Genomic DNA, 24,308 nt, shown 5'->3' with positions numbered 1-24,308 from the left:
GCCTGGATCAATGGCAGTCAATGCCTCTGCTTACAACATATGCAAAACAATGAGAGATCCATGGAGAATTGTCTCCCAACATTTAGTAGACGTTTGTAACAAATAATATGCATAAATTGAAAGAAAAAAATTTTACTTTAAACAACTGCAGTCACTTGATGATGGAATGTGTATACCTATGGGGCACTGCACAACTCCTCAAACCTTGGAATCAGATTGGACACCACTACCCCATTCCCTGTTCCACAATGATTTTCTTAGAGGACTTGCTTTTTATCACGGCAACCACCAAAAACCTAGATTCAGAAATATCTCATGTCATCAAAAGGAAAGCAGTGCTATCTGATGTTGAAACTGTGAAGAACCTCAAGCTAGTAGTTTATGTGGTGTGTATCAGATGTTGAGGATTACTGTGTTTTCCTCAAAAATCTGACACGTCCCATGGTGCTCCTGTGAGCTCACTGAGGCTCTTTGGGCCAACTTGGGAACTGTAGCCCTAAGCAGTGGTGGAAGAAGCATTGATTCTAAATGATCACACAGAGTAGCGCTGTCTTGGTAGCCTAGAGTAAATGGTTGTTATATCAGAGAGAAATAAACTTCTATCCTCTTCCAGTCAGATCTGTGGATGTTTTTGTTGCAGTAGCATAGTCTCTATCCTAACTAGCACAATCTCCTAATAAATTCAGCTGTGTCTCATAATGTAGTATTTGATGACATGTTCTTACATTGTGAAAACAGTATTCACTATGTGTTTCTTTTGTCTTTCCAACTTCAGTCATCACCTCAGTCCACACTTATTGAGCCCCTGCTATGCCCTGGCAGTGGGTTAAATCAAATCCAAGTCCACTTCTATGTTCCTCAGTCCCCTCAGCTGCAGGCCAGCTGCTCTTGAGCATTCAGCCACATCTAAGCAAGTCCCCTCCCCATTTAGCAAGTAGGGTCTGGAAGTTGCATTGATGCTTTACACCCAGGAGTAGCTGGTGTGCCTTTGTTGCTGACTGGGCTTGGACCTGGAACTCAGTAAGAAGAACTTGGGTGATTTGAACTGAAATGTGTGCATCAGTCCTTTTTGGCCAGTCTGGTTAGAACGAAGAACCTTCGGACCGAAAGCCAATCTAACACATCCAGCAAGACACAGAGTGTCCAGAAAGAAGCAGGCAGGCAGCAAGATAGAAGGTACTTGTTTTCACTGCCAGTGCTGAGCTGGCCTGAACTGCTGCTGGGGTAGTGAGCACTGTGTGTGTCTGTGCAAAAGGGAAGCAGGAAGGAGAACAGACTCTTGGCCTGTCAGTGATTGAAGGGAGAGAAGAGCCCAAGAGCTGGCCTTGGGTAGCATTGGGATAAGCAGGCCCTATGTCCACTCACTATTTTGCAACCTGGGGCTCACACCCACACACCCACAGACACACACACTGAGCTAGGAATGGGCCCTGATGCCCTCCAGTTCTGCAGCATGGAGAGAAGAGAATGCTGAAAGAGTTTCAGTCTTCCCATACCCAAAATGTGTGACATTTTAATGTACATTAATCGCTAGTAAATTTGATCCAATAAGAGTCCTAGAGGGACTTCCCTGGTGGCACAGTGGTTAAGAATCTGCCTGCCAATGCAGGGGACACGGATTCCATCCCTGGGCCGGGAAGATCCCACATGCCGCGGAGCAATTAAGCCCCTGCACCACAACTAATGAAGCCTGCATGCCACAACTACTGAAGACTGCGCGCCTAGACCCCGTGCTCCGCAACAAAGTGTAGCCCCCCTCACTGCAACTAAAGAAATCCCACGGGCAGCTATGAAAACCCAACACAGCCTAAAAAAATTTTTAAAAGTCCTAGAATTTGAACAATCCATACTAACTTTCTTCTTTTTTTTGCGGTACGCGGGCCTCTCACTGTTGTGGCCTCTCTTGTTGCGGAGCACAGGCTCCGGACGCGCAGGCTCAGTGGCCATGGCTCACGGACCTAGCCGCTCCGCGGCATGTGGGATCTTCCCGGACCGGGGCACGAACCCGTGTCCCCTGCATCGGCAGGCAGACTCTCAACCACTGCGCCACCAGTGAAGCCCCCAACTTTCTTCTTGATGGCAGCACAGGGAAGAGGAGAAAGTTGATGGGGGGGGTGCTTTGCCTCTCTTAAAGCATATTCTGTGTAATACTCATGGACTTATTATAGTAGGAAGAGTCCATTTACGTAAGGATCTCGGAAGCGTTGAAATAAAGCAAGATTTTAGGTAAACTTTGAATAAATGAGAAAATTTGTCTTTGATTTCTGGTTTCAAAATCCACTGTTATATGTTACCATTTTTAAACTTGTAGATTGGCTTAAACTACTGTTTTATTGGAAATACTACTATTATTTTATTGAAAGATAAATATACAACCAATAAAAAGAATCAAGCAGTACAACTCTTAGCCAATAGGACAGGTGAAAAGTGATATCTTGTTTAGTTGTTTTGGGCTGCGTTGGGTCTTCATTGCTGCACGCCAGCTTTCTCTAGTTGTGAGGACCAGGGGCTACTCTTCACTGTAGTTCACAAACTTCTCATTGCAAATGGCTTGGGCTTCTCATTGCCGTGGCTTCTCTTGTTGCAGAGCATGGGCACGCGGGCTCAGAAGTTGTGGCTCGCAGGCTGCAGGGCACAGGCTCAGTATTTGTGGGGCACGGGCTTAGTTGCTCCGCGACATATGGGATCTTCCCCGACCAGGGGTCGAACACATGTCCCCTGCACTGGCAGTTGGATTCTTAACCACTGCACCACCAGGGAAGTCCCGTGATATCTTCTTTTTATTTGCACTACTTTAATGATGAATGAAGTTGGGCAACTCTTCCAATGTTTAAAAGCTTTTTCTGTGAACTGCCTCTTCACATCCTTCATCCATTTCTTTTCTTTTTATGCTATTGGTATTTTTCTTATTGTTTTGTAACAGTTCTTTGTATATAAAGGAAATTAGCATTTTGTCTGTCATAACTGTTTTAAGTATTTTTCTGGGATCTTTTACTTTGTTTAAGGTATTTTTTCCATGCAGAATTTTTTTTTTTGGCCGTGCCACATGACATGTGGGATCTTAGTCCCATGACCAGGGATTGAACTCATGGTCCCTGCAGTGGAAGCATGGAGTCTTAACCACTGGACCACCAGGGAAGTCCACACCATGCAGAAATATTTGATAATTTAATGTTCTTTTTTATGAATTCAAGGTAACATGTCTTTTTCCATTCTGGGATTTTAAATAATTTTTCCAGTGTCTTCTTCTAATAATTTATAGGCTAAACTCTTTAGGTTTGCATCTGTTCTCTATTTGGAATTTGTTTCAGTGTATAGAATTAACTGGAGACTTAGCTTTGCTTTTCTTCAGGTGGCCAGCCAGTTGTCCCAGCACCATTTACTTAAAAATCCTTGTTTCTTATGATTTGAAATGGTACCTTTATCATAGCCTAAATTTTCACAGTTTTGGGTTGATTTCAGAGTTCCCTTTCCTGAGGCATTCGTTTGACTGTCTAGCCAGAGTCCAGTACCAACCTACTTTAATTAGATAACACCTATATTAAATTAAAAATACATATTACTTATCAGATGTGCAAAGATAATAATAGCTTACATTTATTAACACTTGCACTGAACCCTATGCAATTGCTGGTTTTTTTTTTTTACTGTTTATTAATTTCAAATGGCTCAACCTGAGATATTCAGGTTCATTGCTAAGCACTTTACAAAAATTAATTCACTGAATCTGCACAACAACCCAAAAGTACATATTATTACGCTCATTGTATTATAGATTATGTAACTGAGGCACAGAGATATTAAGTAATTTGCTCAAAGTCACACAGCTAGAAAGTAGCAGAGCCGTGATTCTAATTTAGGTACTCTGAAGCCATAGCTTATGCTCTTAACTACCATACTTTACAGACTCTAAAGAAAAAAAAACAGGGAGGGAAGCTGTCAATGTGCAGTGTAGGCAGGGATGTAAGAAAAACACACTCATTAAATATATAAATTGTTACCAATTTTCTAAAAACTAATTTTTCAATATGCATCAACATTTAAAATACACCTACCTTTGACAGCAGTTCAACTCCTAAGAATTTACCATAATGATCTAAGAGTTCAGAAACACAGAGGAGTGTCTATTGGGATGTTCATACTTTACCACAGTGCTCTGCTTCTTGATCTCTTCCCCAGCAGGGGTTAGGAGCCCCTCAATTTGTGAACATCATGATTTTGCCCTAAATTGGCCCCAGTCTTGTCTCTATGAATGTTAAATATGCATGTTTAACATGAACGTTTAAACGATATGTAACGGGTAATCTCATGCTGTCATTAGAGAGAGACAGAGCGAGAAACTGCCTCCCCAACAGACCAAATCGCAAACCATTTTTCTACGAACTAGAAAGAGAAAAAGTATTTGACCTGAGGGCTTATCTTTATGTGTAAAAGACATAGGAGGTGAGACGCACTTGGTTAATTTTAATCAAGCTGTTATAATGCATGATATCAAAAAAATTTTTTAAACACATTTATTGTTAATGAATTTGAAGAGCAAGTACTTGAAGAGCAAGTGACAACTAAATTCAGAAATGAACATTTTATTCCACAATAATTCTTTGCACTTAAAGCATAAGCTCACTATTAAATTACTCAGTTGTTTCCCACACGGACATCAAAGGATTAGAATATGTTATCAATGTTACCCGGGAAAATTATACTTACGTTCTTGCTGAAATGTTTATGACCCAACTACAGATGAAGAATTTCTACTTTTCTTCATTAGCTGGAGGTAGCTTAAATAAATTTCTCTATTCCTAGTTTTTCAATGGCAAAAGCTGGAAAACCATTAGACTTGGCAGGCAGAGCAAATGGCCTTGGGATTGGTCCAGGATAATGGTTCAGTCATGGGGTCAGAAGGACTAACTTGTGCTTCTGGCTCTGCACCACTCCCTGCAGCCCCTCGCCCCCCAGGTCATGGGGGTCATTCACCCTGTTTTTCTGCCCTCACAGTCCCATTCTGTGGGGCATTTGGTGGTTTACTGAATCTGGGTTCTCTATAAAACAAATACATTTATTATTATAACTCAATATATTTTTTAAAGATAAGATATTTTTAAAACATAATTTTTTCATTAGAAAATATTTTACCAATGTACTGAGAGTCCTATGAAATTAGTCCCTGTTTTGTTAAAAGCACATATTACTTTTAAATATAGGTTGTTGCTAAATGTCTATCTTAGGGCACAAGTAAAAAAAAAAAGTTGTTATTTACATAATGGAATACTCCTACACAAAGAAAGAATAAGGGCACTCAAAATATGGATACAAAAATTTCTCTGAGATATATTGTAAAACAAAACAAAAGCAAGTTGCAAAAATAGTATGTATAACAATGGAATATTAATTAAGCACCAGTGAGAATGACTAAATTACAACTACATCTGTCAATATGGAAGAATCTCACAAACGTAATGTTGAGAGAAAGAATCCAGGCACAATCTTACTGAATAATTCCATTTATGTAAGGTATACATAGACTGCAAAAGTAACGCATGCTGTTAAAAGTCAAGGTTGCCCTATTTATATAAATATAGCAAAAGTATACTGTTAAAAATGAGAATAGTGGACTCTTGAAGGATGTAGTGACTGGAAGGGACATTGAGGACATTGAGGGGGCCAAGGGGTTCAGGTAGTGATGTTTCTTGATCTCAGTACTGGTAACATAAATATGTCCAGTGTATGAAAATTAATTGAAGTGTGCATTCTTTTTTGTTTTATTTTTGTTTTTGGCCTCACTGCACAGCTTGTGGGATCTTAGCTCCCCGACCAGGGATTGAACCCGGGCCCCAAGCAGTGAAAGCACCGAGTCCTAACCACTGGACCACAAGGGAATTCCCTGCATTATTCTTTATGTTATTCTTCAGTTAAAAGGTTTTTAAATTTTAAACTGTGCATAGGATGCCACCATTTGTGCAGAAAACATCTCTGGAAGTATAATAAGAAACAAACTGCCCCTCTGTTTCCTGTGAATAAGCAAACTGTATAGTACGGAGAGAGACTGGATGACTGGAGGATAGAAACAAGAGGAAATTTTCATGTTTACACCCGTTTATACTTTTTGACTTTTGAATCATTTGAGTGTATTACCTATTCAAAACAGTAACTTTTTTCCGATAGTTTATTTTTTTCCAATAGCTTTTATTTTTTTTTCTATTTTTATTTTTATTTATTTTTAACATCTTTATTGGGGTATAATTGCTTTACAATGGTGTGTTAGTTTCTGCTTTATAACAAAGTGAATCAGTTATACATATACATATGTTCCCATATATTTTTAATTAATATATTTATTTATTTATTTTTGGCTGTGTTGGGTCTTCGTTGCCGTGCGCAGGCTTCTCATTCTGGTGGCTTCTCTTGTTGTGGAGCACGGGCTCTAGGTGCGCGGGCTTCAGTAGCTGGGCTCAGTATTTGTGGCTCGCGGGCTCTAGAGCGCAGGCTCAGTAGTTGTGGCGCAGGGGCTTTGTTGCTCTGCGGCATGTGGGATCTTCCCGGACCAGGACTCGAACCCGTGTCCCCTGCATTGGCAGACGGATTCTTAACCACTGTGCCACGAGGGAAGCCCCCTGATAGCTTTTTAAAAGTTATTTTAAGAGTAAATTTACACTGACCAGGGACTTCCCTGGTGGCCCAGTGGGTAAGACTCCATGCTCCCAATGCAGGGGGCCTGGGTTCAATCCCTGGTCAAGGAACTAGATCCTGCATGCCACAACTAAGAAGTCTGCATACTGCAGCTAAGACCCAGGGCATCCAAAATAAATATTAAAAAAAATTTTACACTGGACATGCTGCTCAACATAATCATGTTGTTTTAATTTTTTATTGAAGTATAGTTGATTTACAATGATGTGTTAGTTTCAGCATATAGCATAGTGATTCAGTGAATATATATATATTCTTTTTCAGATTCTTTTCCATTATAGGTTTTTATAAGGTATTGAATATAGTTCCCTGTGCTATACAGTAGGACCTTGTTATTTATTTTACATATAGTAGTGTATCTGTTAATTCCAAGTTCCTAATTTATCCCTTGCCTCCCACTTTCCCATTTGGTAACCAAAAGTTTGTTTTCTATGTCCGTGAGTCTCTTTCTGTTTTGTAAATAAGTTCATTTGTATCATTTTTTTAGATTCCACGTATAAGTGATATCATATAGTATTTGTCTTTCTCTTTCTGACTTACTTCACTTAGTATGATAATCTCTAGTTGCATCCATGTTGCTGCAAATGGCATTATTTCAGGTTTTTTATGGCTGCGTTGTATTCCATTGTATATATGTACCACATCTTCTTTATCTATTCATCTGTTGATGGACATTTAGGTTGTTTCCGTGTCTTGGCTATTGTGAATAGTGCTCCTATGAACATAGTGGTGCATGTATCTTTTTGAATTAGAGTTTTGTCTGGATATATGCCCGGAGTGAGATTGCTGGGTCATATGGTAATTCTATTTTTAGTTTTCTGAGGAACCTCCATACTGTTTTTCATAGTGGCTGCACCAACTTACATTCCCCCCCAACGGTATAGGAGGGTTCCCTTTTCTCCACGTTCTCTCCAGCATTTGTTACTTGTAGAGTTTTTAATAATGGCCATTCTTAACGGTGTGAGATGGTACCTCATTGTAGTTTTGATTTGCATTTTCATGTGCTTACTGGCCATCTGTATGTCTTCTTCAGCAAAATGTCAATTTAAGTCTTCTGCCCTTTTTTTTTTTTTTTTTTTTTTTTTTTTGCGGTACGCGGGCCTCTCACTGCTGCGGCCTCTCCCGTTGCGGAGCACAGGCTCCGGACGTGCAGCCTCAGCGGCCATGGCTCACGGGCCCAGCCACTCCGTGGCATGTGGGATCCTCCCAGACTGGGACATGAACCCGTGTCCCCTGCATCGGCAGGCGGACTCTCAGCCACTGCGCCACCAGGAAAGCCCCTCCTGCCCATTTTTTGATTGGGTGGTTTGTATTTTTGTTGTTGAGTTGTATGAGCTGTTTGTATATTATGGAAATTAAGCCCTTGTAGGTCCCATCGTTTGCAAATTTTTTTCTTCCAATCCGTAAGTTGTCTTTTCATTTTGTTGATGGTTTCCTTTGCTATACAAAAGCTTATAAATTTGATTAGGTCCCATTTGTTTACTTTTGCTTTTATTTTTTTTGCCTTAGGGGACTGACCTAAGAAAACATTGCTGGTGAATTCCCTGGAGGTCCAGTGGTTAGGACTCGGTGTTTTCGCTGCCGCGGCCTGGGTTCAATCCCTGGTTGGGGATCTAAGATCTCACAAGCAGCACACTGCGGCCAAAAGAAACCCAAAACAAAACAAAACACACACAAAAAAGGGACTTCTCTGGTGGTGCAGTGGTTAAGAAGCCACTTTAAGCCACCTTGAGTTTATCTTGGTGTACAGTGTGAAGGAATGTTCTATCTTCATTGGCTTAGAAACGGTGAAGTGCTGTGGCTGTTCAGCTTTCCCACCACCACTTGCTGAAGAGACTGTCTTTTCTCCATTGTATATTCTTGCCCCCTTTGTTGAAGATTAATTGACTGTAGGTGTGCGGGTTACTTCTGGGCTCTCTATTCTGTTCCACTGATCCAATCATATTAAATACAATCTTTTTTTTTTTTTTTTTTTGCGGTACGCAGGCCTCTCACTGTTGTGGCCTCTCCCGTTGCGGAGCACAGGCTCCAGACGCTCAGGCTCAGCGGCCGTGGCTCACGGGCCTAGCCGCTCCGTGGCTTGTGGGATCTTCCCTGATCAGGACACGAACCCATGTCCCCTGCATCGGCAGGCGGACTCTCAACCACTGCGCCACCAGGGAAGCCTCTAAATACAATCTTTTATTTAGGAATTTTCTACAGGAATTTCTTCCTGTACAAAATTTATTAGGAATTTTGTAAACTGTGGCTCAGGGTACCTTTCCTTAAAAATTGCTACACTCTGAGATAACTGGTTCTCCAGATGAAGAATATATTACAGTACAAATTTTCAACAGAAGAAAGATTTTCAGAGTTTTCCATCTTGTTGAAGTCTGAGGAGGAGAATGTTTTAGGCAATGAAGACCATTTCAAGAAGCTGAAGGGCAATTGGAATACAGTTTGTAATGGGATTTCATCTTATGTCCTCTAAAAAGATCAGCTTGTCCTGCTCTCTTTGTGCATTTTAATCTGCTAGGCACCCTGGCAGACAAGTTCTCTACACTGTGTATATGCAGGCCTGTGGACCCATGTTATTTCCAATTTGAGTTCAATCTCCCGCCATCATCAAGATCTTCACTTGCCATCCATGCGGGTTGCTGGGTGGCCCATCTGAAGTCCCCAGGCCTGCCATGAGGGGCTGAGGAAGCCCTTGGAGAGGACTGCTCCTAAAGGAAGAGGGAACCAGACAGGACAAGTTTGTGCAGAAGAGAGATGTGATGTCAAGTAGAGTTTGGGGGCTGCCACTCAGCCTGGTGTCTCAGCCCGGGATCCCCATATAATCGTGTTTGAGTGCTATGGGAGCAGCAAATAAAAGAGCTTTCAGTTAAAGAACACTCACTCAATTAAAACAAAACCAAAAACCTCTGTGAGACGGTGAAAGAATATAAGCAACACTGTTCGTATTCATTTCCTAAGGCGGCTGTAAAAAATTACCACTACTGGGCTTCCCTGGTGGCACAGTGGTTGAGAGTCCGCCTGCCGATGCAGGGGACACGGGTTCGTGCCCCGGTCCGGGAAGATCCCACATGCCACGGAGCGGCTGGGCCCGTGAGCCATGGCCGCTGAGCCTGCGCATCTGGAGCCTGCGCTCCGCAACAGGAGACGCCACAACAGTGAGAGGCCTGCGTACCGCAAAAAAAAAAAAAAAATTACCACTACTGGGTAGATGAACACAAGAGAACTTTATTGTGGCACAATTCTGAAGTCCAGAAATCAGAAATCAAGATGTCAGCAGGACTGTACTCCCACTGGAGGTCCTAGGGGACAATCCATTCCTGCCTCTTCCATCTTCTAATGGCTGCCTTAGCATTTCTGGGCTTGTGGCCTCATCATTCCAAATCTCTCTTCATGTTACCTTCTCCTCTGTATGTCTGGCTCTTCTCCTCTGTGTCTGTATCTTATAAGGATGCATATGGTTGCATTTAGGGCCCACTAGGATAAGCACCTCCTCTCAAGATGGGTAATTTAATCACGTGGGTAAAGACCTTTTCTCCCCAATAAGATAACATTCATGGATTCCAGGGATTTGACGTGGATATCTTTTGGGGGCTATTTTTTGGCTTACTACATGACTCTTAAATACCCTAAAAGCAGAGTAAAATTTAAACTAAGAGACAAGGTACTCTCCCCCTGCTTTGCCCTGAACTTCAGTAGCGCAAGGGGACAGTGCAGGATGCTGGCAGCAGAGGCCAGGGACATAATATTGTAACTGAGCTGACTTAATCCTAAGGACCCAAGAGAAGGTCCCTGTGGGCATCCAGAATTATTTAAAATGAGGAGTGGGGAGAACTTTGCAGGGGGCTGGGATCCTGCATTAGCAGGAGAGGCAAGAACACCCTAAGACTTTACTATTTGAACAGTTTGTAACAAGACCAGTACACGAAGCCTGTGGCTGGCTTGGAGGAGGTCCAGAAGAGGCTCCCTGCACCCCCTAGTTTGCAGCTGTTAATCCGACAGGTCAGCCTGTTCCAAGGGACTCAACTCCTGGCCTCTAGGGCTGCAGCGTGCTCTGCCTCTGGGAGAATAGCCAGCTTGGTGCTTGTCAAGGCTTCACTGCCCGACCCCAGGCAGCTTGGTCCTTCAGGCTGATTCTGGGTCTGGATGGTGTGTTCCAGGCCCAGCCTGGGCCAGTTTCAAAGGTCACCCCTGTGCCATCTCAAACCAGCTTGGGCTCTGGGAGATGTAAGATGGAAATGGCCAAAGATCCAGGGTGTACACCAGGCCAGAGGCAGAACGCTGGCAGTCTGTGGGCTTATGCAGTGGGAAAATACTCAGACAGTGCAGCGGGGTCCTCCATACCCAGGCCTTGCAGGCAGCACCAGCGTATCAAACAATCTGAGAGCTACGGGCAGCTAGGGTATGCTGGTAGGGCTGGATGGACTTGACATTGTTAAACACCTTATTTATTTGGTTGCACTGGGTCTTAGTTGCAGCTTGTGGGCTCCTTAGTTGTGGCTTGCAGCCTCCTTAGTTGTGGCTCACCGGCTCCTTAATTGAAGCACGTGGGCTTCTTAGTTGAAGCAGGCAGCCTCCTTAGTTGAGGCAGGCAGGCTCCTTAGTTGTGGCTGGCGGGCTCCTTGATTGTGGCATGTGAACTCTTACTTGCGGCATGCATGTGAGATCTAGTTTCCTGACCAGGGATCAAACCTTGGCCCCCTGCATTGGTAGCACGGAGTCTTATCCACTGTGCCACCAGGGAAGTCCTTTTTGTTTTTCTTTTAAGAAAGTACAAGTACAAATTATGTTATTGTCTTTTTCCCTGCTGGCCTGCCTACTGATCTGTTGCTTGAGAGAATCCAGTGCATCTCCCACAAATACTCAAGTAGCTGGGGAGTGTCCTGGCACCCAACCTTCTGTTCTGCCCTGTTAGTGTGAAGCCCCTGCTCAGGATGTCAAGGGGGAGGGACACAGGATGAAATCTGGCATCTCTGGAGCCTTGGGTTTGGCACTGAATTAGGAGAGACCGTTAACAATGGAAAGCCTGGGACAGGGATTCAAGGGCTAACTGCCAGGATTTGACTTTCAGTGATAAGATGTGGAGGTGGGTGAGTTTAGTGCAAAGAACTGGGTTTTACTCGCTAGGAGCCTATTCAGCTCTGCAGGGGCTAAACCTAGGTGCTTTTTTTTTTTTTTAATATGGTTGTTTGTTTTGATCTCCAGCTTCCTGCAGTATCAGTTTCTGTCAGACTAGTTTGTTAAAAAAGCACTTTGAGTAAATACCAGGGGCCAGGATGAAAGTCAAATAAGGAGACTTAAAAAAATGTTTTGTTTTCACATAACTTGAATTTAATTCCCACTCAGGGTTAAACAAACTTCTCTTCAGAATAAAGAATGCCCGTTGGCTTGGGCGAAGTTTCGGAGCTGGGGGAAAAACAAGCTGGAGCCCTGGAGTTGGAGACCCACCCTATGGTATTGCAGGCATTTGGTTGCATCTACGGGCTTTAAAACACTAAGAACAAAATTAGAGAAGAGTTATACCTTTTGTTATAAACTAGCTTTGTTCCTGAAAAATTATATGAAAAATTTCTAAACGGACTCCTATTCATAGTGCAATAGATGAGCTCTCCAAAGAACCTTCACCAGAAAGTTTCATAAAGTAAGCCTCAGGACTTCCCTGGTGGTCCAGTGACTAAGACTCCATGCTCCCAATGCAGGGGTCCCAGGTTCGACCCCTGGTCAGGGAACTAGATCCCACATAACGCAACTAAGAGCCTGTGTGCCGCAAATAAGACCCGGCACAGCCAAATAAATAAATAAATAAAAGCAAGGCTCTTGCAGGGCCAGGATTAGAGTGAAGCAAGTAAGGGGTGGCCAAAATACTTAGCAATCAAGATGAATAATATGTTAATGTAATATTCTAACAAATCAAAATTAAGGCAAAAAATCCATGATGAACAAATCGTCAAAATTTTAAATGAAGACAGGTCCTGTCCATGACTCTTTTTTTTTTTTTCCAGCAAGTTAAAAAGATTTATTACCATTCCAGGTTTCATATGAGTCCAGAACCCAGGGCTAGTCATGGGTGATTACATTGTGTTTGTGACACTTTCTTCTCTGAGGTTTCAAGCACCTGCAATTGCTTCAGGTGAGGATAAGGTTACTTCTTCTCTGATTGAGGGATGGAGAGAAATTTTCAGGTGTCAACCCCCATGATACCCTCATCACTCACTACCTTGCTAAAAGTGACCCCGTCCTTTTGTCTCCACTGAATGCAAACACCTTAACGACTGCTTATGTATTCAATTACTGTGCATGTGGATTTTATCACATGTTCTTAGTATCTCTATCAGTGTTGCCTGGATTAATTTGAAAGTCTCCCTGAGATAGACTTTCAACTGAAGTCTACAGTGGACAGTGACCCTCACGATTAGACATATGGACTGGATGACAGTGATGATGATCAGTGGCATCCTAGTAACCACCAGATATAGAGTAGAATTGTTTCGTGAAAACTACGTGCAGGATCACCGTGTGATGAGCCGTACGGGGACCCAGGGGGGTGCAGAGACAGAAAAGAAAATAGGAGGTTAAATCCACTTTGACTATATGTGGGAGCCTGGGATGACATTCTGAAGAAGTACCACTGATATTTACTTTTTTCTTTGTTTCCTTTTGCCCAGCGGGTAGAAAATCCCCTCCTTGGGCAGACACTGCTGCCCTGGAAGACCAACTGTGCAATGATGAATAAAAGGGTGGTGTGCTGGGTATTTTCCATTCTTTCCCACCAGATGCACTTTCTGCCCCACTCTGTGCTTAAGTAGGATGGCCTCTATAAACTGTATCAACAAGGATCCCTGGTGCCCTGTCTTTGAGTTGGGTTAAGAAAATGGGAGGCAACAGCAGAAGATAGAGGAGGGAGAAGAGAAGGTTGGGGTATTTAGTCCCCTGGCTCCCTTCCAGCTGGGCTTCAGATTGGCTGCATTCTTCCACTGAAGGGTCCAGCTGTTCAGTGCCTCTTCTCAGTTGTTGTCTCTGAGCTTTGTAACTACTCCCTCCCCCTGTCTCTTTAGACCTGGGGTAGGGGGTGTTCTAGCCCTGAGGGGTCTCAGCATTCCTCATTTGTTTCCTTAACCCTACCCACACCTTGTAAATAGCCTTATATTAAACCCTCTTCCTCCATTGACCTCTGTTGGTGTGGCATCTGTCTGTGGCAGGACCCTGACTGATGTCAGTCGTAGGTGCCTATCACCCAGCAAAAGTGGGGCACAGTCCCGACTCTGGCAGTTGCCTTTCCCCTTAGAGAATAAAGCAGCCCTGCCTGGCATTTCCTGGCTATAGATCCTGTGCACAGTCAGGTGCACCTGTGAATGAGTGAGCTGCAGGAACTTTAAAGAATGGAGGATTCCCATTAGCATCATCTCTGTCTCTTTGGATTTAAAATATTTATTCAAGAATTTGAAGCTTGACCTCATTCCCAAGGACGACATCCAATCACCTGCCACTGAGAGGGGACAGCCCTTAGTCAGCATAAATAAATACAGCCCCAGCAATTGTGTTACTATTAAGCTTTCTTCCTTGTTCCAAAGTACTGGGAAGAGCAGACATTTCAGGCCCCAGACAAGATGCTCTGTATCTCTGCAGCTGTGAAGATGACAGGCGATATCAAAAGATCAAGGGACTTTGCTGCGCTCACTGAGGTACCATCTGCATCCTCCTGTACCTTTAACTTGGTGTCTCATACCTAATGGTTCCCGGGACATCCCCAACCCCCTTTTGTACCACCTTTCTCTCCAGGTATGCCTCAACAAGGAAGCACTGTAGCCCTGATAACTTGGCAGGTAACTTACAACTTTAAGGAAAATCGACCTTAGGTGAAGCTAAGGACAATGGAGTAGAGGAGTGGAAAGAGCCTGAGTTCTTTTTTTAAAAAAATTTTATTGGAGTATAGCTGATTTACAATGTTGTGTTAGTTTCAGGTGTACAACAAAGTGAATCATTATACATATAGACGTATCTACTCTTTTTTAGATTCTTTTCCCTTATAGGTCATTACAGAGTATTGAGTAGATTTCCCTGTGCTATACAGTAGGTCCTTATTAGTTATCTATTTTATATATAGCAGCGTGTATATGTCAATCCCAATCTCCCAATTTATCCCTCCCTTCCCTTTCCCCCCGGTAACTATAAGTTTGTTTTCTACATCTGTGACTCTGTCTTATAAATAAGTTCATTTGTATCATTTTTTTAGATTCCACATATAAGTGATATCATATGATATTTGTCTTTCTCTGCCTGACTTACTTCACTCAGTATGATAATCTCTAGGTCCATCCATGTTGCTGCAAATGACATTATTTCTTTCTTTTTTATGGTTGAGTAATATTCCATTGTGTATATCTACTACATCTTCTTTATCCATTCCTCTGTCAATGGACATTTAGGTTGTTTCCATGTCTTGGATATTGTAAATAGTGCTGCAATGAGCATTGGGGTGCATGTATCTTTTTGAATTTCTCCAGATACATGCCCAGCAGTGGGATTGCTGGATCATATGGTAGCTCTATTTTTAGTTTTTTAAGGAACCTCCATGCTGTTCTCCATAGTGGCTGTACCAATTTACATTCCCATCAGCAGTGTAGGAGGTTCCCTTTTCTCCACACCCTCTCCAGCATTTATTGTTTGTAGATTTTTTGACGATGGCCATTCTGACCAGTGTGAGGTGATAGCTCATTGTAGTTCTGAGGATGTCACTGAGAAACTGATGCACACTGTTACTGCAGCCCATCCTAATTCTGGACTTACACTATAGTGTCACAGTGAGATCCCTTTTGGTTTTCATCAGTTTAGTCAGGGTGTTCTGTTTCATTCAGTCAAAAGCAACATAACTCAGGAGTATCTACAAAAAATCTGTATCTAACCTCATATTTAATGATGAAAGACTGACTGCTTTCCCTCTACGATCAGGAACAAGGATGTTCACTCTCACTATTTCTATTCAGTATGTTTGCATACACACACACACAGTACTAATAAACACGTTCAACAAGGTTGGAGGATACAAGCTCAATATACAAAAATCAGTTGTATTTCTATGCACTAGCAAGACTAATCCAAAAAGGAAATTAAGAAAACAATTCCATTTACAATAACACGAAAAAGGATAAAATATCTAGGAATAAATTTAACAAAAAAGGTACAAGACTTGTATACTGAAAATTACAAAACATTGTGGAGGGACTTCCCTGAGGGTCCAGTGGTTAAGACTTCACCTTCCAATGCAGGGGGTGTGGGTTTGATCCCTGGTCAGGGAGATAAGATCCCACATGCCTTGCAGCCAAAAAAACCAAAACGTAAAACAGAAGCAATATTGTAACAAATTCAATAAAGACTTTAAAAATTGTCCACATCAAAAAAATCTAAAAAAAAATTTGTGGAAAGAAATTAAAGAACTAAACAAATGGAAAGACATCTGTATTTATGGATATGAACATTTAATATTAAGACAGCAATATTCCCTAAATTGATCTGAAGATTCAATGCATTCCCTACCAGAATCCTAGCTCTCTTGTAGAAATTGACAAACTTATCCTAAAATTCATATGGAAATTCAAGGAACCCAGACTAGACAAACAACCTTGCAAAAGAACAAAGGACTTTGAAGGAGTCCCTGATTTCAAAATTTATTACGAACCTACAGTTATCTAAAGAATGCAATACTAACATAAGGATAGGTCTATAGATCAATGGAATCGAATTGGGAGTCCAAAAATAAACCCTCACATTTATGACCAACTGATTTTCAACAAGAGTGCCAAGATAATTCAGTGGAAATAGAATAGTCTTTTCAACAAATGGTGCTGAGACAATAGATATCCACATGCAAAAGAATTAAGTTGGACCCCAAAATCACACTGTATACAAATATTAATTCAAAATTGATCAAAAACTTAAATGTAAGAGCTAAAACTATAAAATTCTTAGAAGAAAAACATGAACGCATCTTCATGAACTGAGATTTGGCAACGCTTTCTTATACATGGCATCAAAAAACACAAATGATGAAAGAAAAAAATAGATAAGTTCGATTTCTTCAAAATTAAATACTTTCATGAATTGAAGGACACTACCAATAAAGTAAAAAGAAAACACACAGAATGAGAGAAAATATTTGCAAATTGTATATCCCATAAGGGACTTGTATCTAGAATATATATGGAATTCTTCAACTCAATAACAAAAAAGACAAATATATCAATTTAAAAGTGAACAAAAGATTTCTCCAGGGAGTTCCCTGGTGGTCCGGTGGTTTGGACTCTGAGCTCTCACTGCCGAGGACCCAGGTTCAATCCCCGGTTGGGGAACTAAGATCCCACAAGCTGCGAGGTGCGGCCAAAAAAATTATTTAGAAAAACCCCACATTTCTCAAAAAAAGATACACAAATGACCAACAAGCCCATGAAAAGATGCTCAACATCATTACTTGTTAGGAAAACAGAAATCGAAACCACAATAAGATACCACTTCACACCCATTAGGATGACCATTATCTAAAAGACTATAAGAAATGTTGACAAGGATGTGCCTTTCTCCAAGAATCTCCTTCAAAACTCTTTGTTTTAGACTCTTTGTCTAAAAGCTCTATTCATTCCTATGAAAACTCAGGCTTTAACTACAAGGAGGGAGCTCACTCCTGGAGCGGTTTACCTGTTCACATTCAGTGTATAAAAACTTTCTGTCTCAAAATGCACCTTGTGTGGATGCTGCAGTGTAGTCCCTGGGTCCCCTCCTGGAATGAAGGACTTGCCCCTGCTGTGGAAATGTGGCCAAAAGACAGCTCTCGCCTGTCAGCCCTCTCTTTGAAGACTGCCTCTAACGATAAAAACTGCCTTGTCCCAAGTCAACCTCTTTCCAAGGGTAGCACACATACAATGACTAATCAACACAAGGGTGTAAAGGCCCAACCCCCTCACTCTGACTTGGGGCATCTCTGCAGGACCATTTCAGACCCGAATCTCCCTGTGGGGTTGGTTAAAGCCCTTTGCTGGGTCTGCAGCACAACTCAACTTCTCCCTTTGTCCCCATCCTGCTTCCTCTCCTTCCCTTTCACGGGTGTTGGTTGCAAGAGCACTGTGATGCCCTACACGAACACACACACACACACACACACACACACACACACAGGCTTTATTTATTTATTTTTGGCCACCCCTTGCGGCATGTGGGATCTTAGTTCCCTGACCAGGGACCTGTGCCCCCTGCATTGGAAGCATGGAGTCAACCACTGGACCACCAGGGAAGTCCCCATGTAGGCTTTCAATATTTATTTATTTATTTAGGCTGTGCCGGGTCATAGTTGTGGCACATGGGATCTTTTTTTTTCAGTTGCAACATGTGGACTTCTTAGTTGTGGTATGCGTGTGGGATCTAATTCCACAACCAGGGATCGACCCGGGCCCCCTGCTTTGGGAGCGTGGAGTCTTATCCACTGGACCAGCAGGGAAGTCTCCCCACATGGGCTTTAATATGATGCTCCATGTCCCTGTTGCAAAACATCAAGGGCATTAAGGGGTAGGGAGCTGGGGCCTCTAGATCTCAAAGTCAGTGGGACCTATGTTCTTCTTATAGGATTTGCTTTCAGTAATTCACCAGTATGAGCTGCATACACACTGGTTTCTTTACCAGTGAATACATTTAGTTAAATGAATAAAATGTACAGCCATACTAGAAAGGACATATTCAGCAATTCTCATTTAGGTCCTTATTTTCATGAGGGGAACACTTTCCCTATTCTTTGGAAAAGAATTCTTTCCTCATCTATAAAAGGGAATAAATAATCTCTTCAAACAGTTGTAGAGTAGTGAGTTGGTATATGTGCCCAGCATGTTGTGAGTGCTATGCTTACCAGAATAACAAAGACATGAGAGTATTTTGAATAGCAGCTCCCTTTGTTATCCCAGGACTCTCAGACTTAATGGTTAAGGTTCTGCAGTTTCTCTCTGTGGGAGGAGGGTTGCCAATTCGTTCATCTTCACTTGAGACATTTTACGTGCATATGTGGGAGGGGCTCTTTCCCATAAATGCAACAGACACTCTGTGCTTCATGATAATGCATATTACATTCCCCGTGGAACCCACTGCAACATCATCATAGAGGTATGTGCCTTGTGAATCTTGAAAGGGTACATAGTGTTTCTTAGGTGTATTTGTCCATGAAATCCACCCCCTCCCTTGGTTTCTGAGTCATACCTAGGAATTATTTCTCGAATAGTGTCCTGTGAGACACATTTCTGGAATCCCTGATCTCTTCCAGGTGATTCTATTAATTTAGGAGGACGTTTTCCCCAAATAACAGCAGGGAACCTGCTTTATGTGTCGGGTACCAAGCATTGTCCTGAGAGCTGTACAAGCATCACCTCTTTTAAATCTCTCAATAGTTTTTTTAGAGATGGCCCTTTAGAGCCCCACTTTAGAGATGAGGAAATTGAGGAGCAAAAAGGTTAAATAGCTTGTCACACAGCAAGTAGTGGAGCCAAGATTTAAATCCAGGTCTATCTGACTTGAAAGCCCATGAATTTCAATTTCTGGTTTGAACATGGTGATATAAAGGTAGCATCTCTCTTTTCTCTTCATTGAAATCAGCCAAAAGCAACAAAGAGATAGAGAAACAAAAATACAAAATTCTTTTTCTTAGAATGTAGGAGATAGTTAAAACCCCAGGTCCCCATTTATTTGGAAGGGCTGCCAAAACCAGTAAAAACCAAGGGGACATGTGGGAACAAGAAGAGAAAAAACCTACAGCAAGGGGACACGGGGGCTGTTTATCTCAGAAAGAGCTGGATGCACTTCTCCAAATCAAGGGGCAAAACCTAACTCTCTTGTTTGCTATATTCGGGTAAATATGTCTCTGCTGGTATCAAGAATTTCCCTGCACCCTGTTTCATATCAAAAGACAAAGATAAACCTTCCTAGGAACCGGAGATTAGCCACATTTGGGAGAAACCCTGTCTTTGTGGCAGCACAGAAGAGTCTTTGTGTTGTAAAAACTTCACAGCTGCTCATCTTCATTGCTTAGGAGATGCAAAAGCTAAACAAACTCACTTAAAACCCCAAATAAAGAAAAGTTGCAGCTAGCCTGACCCTTCTCCTACACAAACCTTCTGAAAACAGCTCATCAAGGAAAAACTCATATCCTGCAAGGATGAATAATATAAAAGAAACCAGTACAGGAAGCTACACAAAAATACTATAAGAAAAAAAGTGGAAACGGGTAGGAAACCACATAGTAGACAAAGAATACAACCTGGTATGTTGCTATGAAGCAGATAATAGATGTGATCAAATTTTTCATCAGGAATTTTTAAAATTTAATGAAGCAATTGCCTGTGTGAGACCAGCACACAAAGCAAGCAATGCCAAAGGTCAGGAAGGACACAGTGAGATGATGGGATAAAATGAACTGGCAGAGCTCAGATGTCAGCGCAAGCCCAGTAACAAAGCTCACCTGTTCTTCTACATACATCACTAGTAGAGCACAAAAGGGATGACGATAGCAAATGGAAACAGGGTAGGTTTCTCTTATGACCAGAGCATAATTGGAGGGGAAATTTGGGGCTAGATGAGCTCACCTCCAGAAATCCAAGATGGTCTGTTATAGTTTTTGGTACAGCTAGCTGTAGGGCTAACTCTGACTACAACTTTCAACAGATATGATGTATTCATGGAGATGTAAGGTAGAAACTAAGTATCAATAGATTGTGTCAAAGTTTCTCTTGGCTGTCAATTTTTTTTTCTTTTTTTAAATTTTATTAATTTTTAAAAATTTTATTTATGTATTTTTTATACAGCAGGTTCTTATTAGTTAATCTACTTTATACATATTAGTGCATATGTGTCAATCCCAATCTCCCAATTCATCCCACCACCACCACCCTGCACCCCTGCTTTCCCCCCTTGGTGTCCATACATTTGTTCTCTACATCTGTGTCTCTATTTCTGCCTTGCAAACTGGTTCATCTGTACCATTTTTCTAGATTCCATGTATATGCGTTAACATACGATATTTGTTTTTCTCTTTCTGATTTACTTCACTCTGTATGACAGTCTCTAGGTCCATCCATGTCTCTACAAATGACCCTATTTCGTTCCTTTTCATGGCTGAGTAATATTCCATTGTATATACGTACCACATCTTCCTTATCCATTTGTGGGCATTTAGGTTGCTTCCATGACCTGGCTATTGTAAACAGTGCTGCAATGAACGTTGGGGTGTTTCAAATTGTTGAATGGGGAATTTAGTTTGAAAGAATCATGCCAAGGAATGATTGCTATGGGAAAATAGAGGAATTCTTAAATCCTTTAACACACACATACACACACACACACACACACAAACATGCATGTACACTAGATAGATAGATAGATAGAAAGACAGACACACACGTATATCTTAAATAGACTCTAAATGCGTAGGCCTAGGCCTTTCCCACCAGAGACTACAAAAACTGCCACATTTTCCTCTCATTGCCAGGTATCATTAGCTTAAGCCCTCATTTCACTTGCCTTTAGGAAATCTAGTGTTTTTTGATTGTGTTTTCCACACCAAGTATCACTGAAATTCCTGGAAAATGCTTACTTCTGAAATTCATCTTGGTTGTCCCTTTCCTCCTCAGCAGTGACTAATCACCTCTGAGCCATCTTGGGCCACCATTTCTTCTGCCAAATTCTTCCCCTGGAAGTTCCTAAAACGCCCTCCCTCTGGTTGCTGCTGCTTTCCCTTCTACCGCTTCATCCCAACCAGGCACAGACCTCTTCCTCATTTCTACAGAGCACCAGTGGAAACCAGGCTGTAATGTTTAGAAAAGATTTTTCTAGAAGCTGGTGTCTAACATGAGGGAATTATAACACAGACCTAGAATCTTCACAGTCCTTGAATGCTTCACAGGAGTCCCTCGTGGAGCATAGCTTTACTTAAACCCCAGCCTGCAGTCACATACTGAGGCTACTAAACATCATTTTTCTCCTGAGAAGACCCATGAGTGAGTCACTGGGTACATTTTCTCTTCCAAGAGTTCAGGTCCAAGTAGAGGATGGAATTGCCCACTCACACCTGTGTAAAGCCTTCTTCCAGAAGCCTTATCTCATGTTCTAGGACCTACATTTTCCCAGAATGATTGACAGTAGAAATGTCCCCTTCCCAACCAACAGGGCTAACCTTGCCCCAACTGGGCAAGCAGTTTCTCAAGAGGTCCAGCTAATTCAGTACTTTATAGGATCACAGTCTAGTGCCAGGTCAGGCACAGCTAGTCCAATCAAATTTATTTTTTAGAATCTCCTTTAATTCAAGAGAATAACGCTCCAGCTGTTTTCAGAGTCTTGTGTCTTGATTTCCTGTTTGCACAGCAATACATATGCATGCCTTTACCAAAAATAAGAAATAATATATTATCTATACCTTACACATTATCATTCAGGGCATTTTAACTTCTTGGAGCCACACGTATCAAATCCATCCATTCTAGAAGATATGGTAGCCAATCTCTGAATATACCCCCCAAAAAACCATACCTCCTGGTATGAAATCCTTGTGAAGTCCTCTCTAACACGAAATCTTGGCTAGCCTCATGACTCACGTATTCAATCGAACGAGACAGAAGTGACATTGTGCCAGATCTAGGCCTAAGGTAAAGAAGGCCAGGAAGCTTCTATGTTTGAACTTTTGGGAGCCCTGAATCACCATATAAGTCAGACTACCCTACTGAAGAGACCATGTAGAGGGAGAGGGCATGTAGATAGAGGTCCCAGCCTTCCAGTCATCTCTGCCAAGGCTGCAGACATATGAATGATGCCTTCTTGAAGGTTCCAGCCATTACCACTCTCCCACCATTGCAGCTGGTTGAGAGGCCCCAAATCACTATGTTCTGGAGTGCATTGTTATGCAACTATAGATAATTGCGACTTAACCTGTTGTCATACAAGAAATGCACAGGAAAAAAAAAAGGTAGTTTACTCCAAAGGCGAACTTTTTAAAAAATTTATTTTACTGAAGAATAGTTGATTTACAATGTTGTGTTAACTTCTGCTGTACAGCAAAGTGATTCAGTTATACATACACATATATACTCTGTTTCATATTCTTTTCCATTATGGTTTATTACAGGATACTGAATATAGTTCCCTGTGCTCTAGAGTAGGACCTTGTTGTTTATCCATTCTATATATAATAGTTTGCATCTGCTAGTCCCAAACTCCCAATCCATCCCTCCCCGACCTCCCCTTTCTTTTGGCAACCACAAGCTTGTTCTCTATGTCTGTGAGTCTGTTTCTGTTTCATATATAAGTTCATTTATGTCATATTTTAGATTCCACATATAAGTGATAACATAGGGTATTTGTCTTGCTCTTTCTGATTTACTTCACTTAGTATGATAATCTCTAGGTCCATCCCAAAGGTGAACTTTTTAACTGTCATCTCTTATCTGCTTAAAGTTGTAAAATTTTAATTGTTTCCCTTTTGATATTTCAAATATTTTAGGAACAGTATGTAAGATTTGAGCTCAAAGTACCATCACTTTCTTATCCCCTTAGCAGTCTCAGTGTAGCTCATAGCTTTCACAGGTCAGTTTAAGCCTGAAATTAGGGTACAGGATCTCTTTCCTCCTTCCATGCTTAACTCCAAAGGTCATGGCCTTTCTCTATTACAGTAAGTGAGTTAGTTAAATTAAACAAAGCTACTTATGAAAGAGCATGCATTAAAAGTTTTACAAGTATAAAAAAACACATGAAATTTAAAAACATTAAGCTAAAAGATACAGGGATGGAATGAAAGGTAAATGTAATAGAATGGAGTATATTGTACACCTAGATTAAAATTAAAATTTTATTCTAATCTGACCTTACAACATCACAGTTAGTATAAGGCAATTCCATTTTTACCACTGCCTAAGGGAATCACTACTGAGTCAATGGTTATTTTGTGTGGCTGTCTTACCTAAAATACGTTCTTGCGACATAGAGCAAGAGGACACTATTTTATCTCCACTTACTCAAATAGCCAATTCCCAGTTACCCAAAAGCAATATCATGGGTATAATATCATATGTTGCTGACAAGTCTCCTTCTGCCTGTTAGCTCCCTCTCGTCATCCCCAAGTCCATTATCTTGGTCTTTGTAATGGCCTTCTACTCCTGGCCCACAAGGTCTATAGGAAGACAATTCATATCTATTCATTCAATCATCCATTGATTCAACAAATATTCAGTGAGTACTTACTATAGGATAGATACCCTTCAAAACACTCAAAATAGGGTAAAAATTCTAGCTGCCCTATCACTGCTGCAACAATTACAGAACATTTTGTAGTTTACAAAGTGTATTCAAACACATTACTTCCTCTGCTTTATTAAATTGGTCACCAAACATTTAAACCTCTCAAAATGAGGCTCATTCTACCCACCCATCTCTAAGTTGGTAGGATTTTTTTTGCCTAACTTCAGCACCATTTAGTGAGGGTTACTAGTGCCCTGAATTATTCCAGACATAAAGAATGATAGTGATATCTCTGCACAGAGAGGCCTAATAGAAGTTTCTATCGATAAGTGGTCACAAATGTAGGTGATGATGTCATTGTAAAAATCACAATTTAT

At 41.5% G+C, this 24,308-nt stretch overlaps 1 protein-coding gene across 8 annotated transcripts in view; it reads left to right on the top strand.

The window, feature by feature from the left end:
- Window positions 1-9,835, top strand: part of LOC117200819 (uncharacterized) — an 87,407-nt gene extending 77,572 nt beyond the window's left edge. For 4 of the 8 annotated variants that reach the window (XR_007477142.1, XR_007477139.1, XR_007477140.1 and 1 more), the window contains exon 5: window positions 8,197-9,828. Coding sequence is in view for 1 of the 8 variants with exons in the window: in XM_049709330.1 (XP_049565287.1) it covers window positions 8,197-8,209 (13 nt within the window). In the remaining 7 variants the exon portion in view is untranslated. Of the gene's footprint in view, window positions 1-8,196 lie in introns of all 8 variants that reach the window. The other 4 variants (XR_007477145.1, XR_007477144.1, XR_007477143.1 and 1 more) reach the window with 3 other exon arrangements.
- Window positions 9,836-24,308: the final 14,473 nt, after the last annotated feature.

The sequence above is a fragment of the Orcinus orca genome, chromosome 4, assembly GCF_937001465.1.
Source record: "Orcinus orca chromosome 4, mOrcOrc1.1, whole genome shotgun sequence".
NCBI classification, from domain to species: Eukaryota; Metazoa; Chordata; class Mammalia; order Artiodactyla; family Delphinidae; genus Orcinus; species Orcinus orca.
Note: the sequence above shows the minus strand (reverse complement) of the source record. Positions and strands in the feature narration are given on the sequence as shown.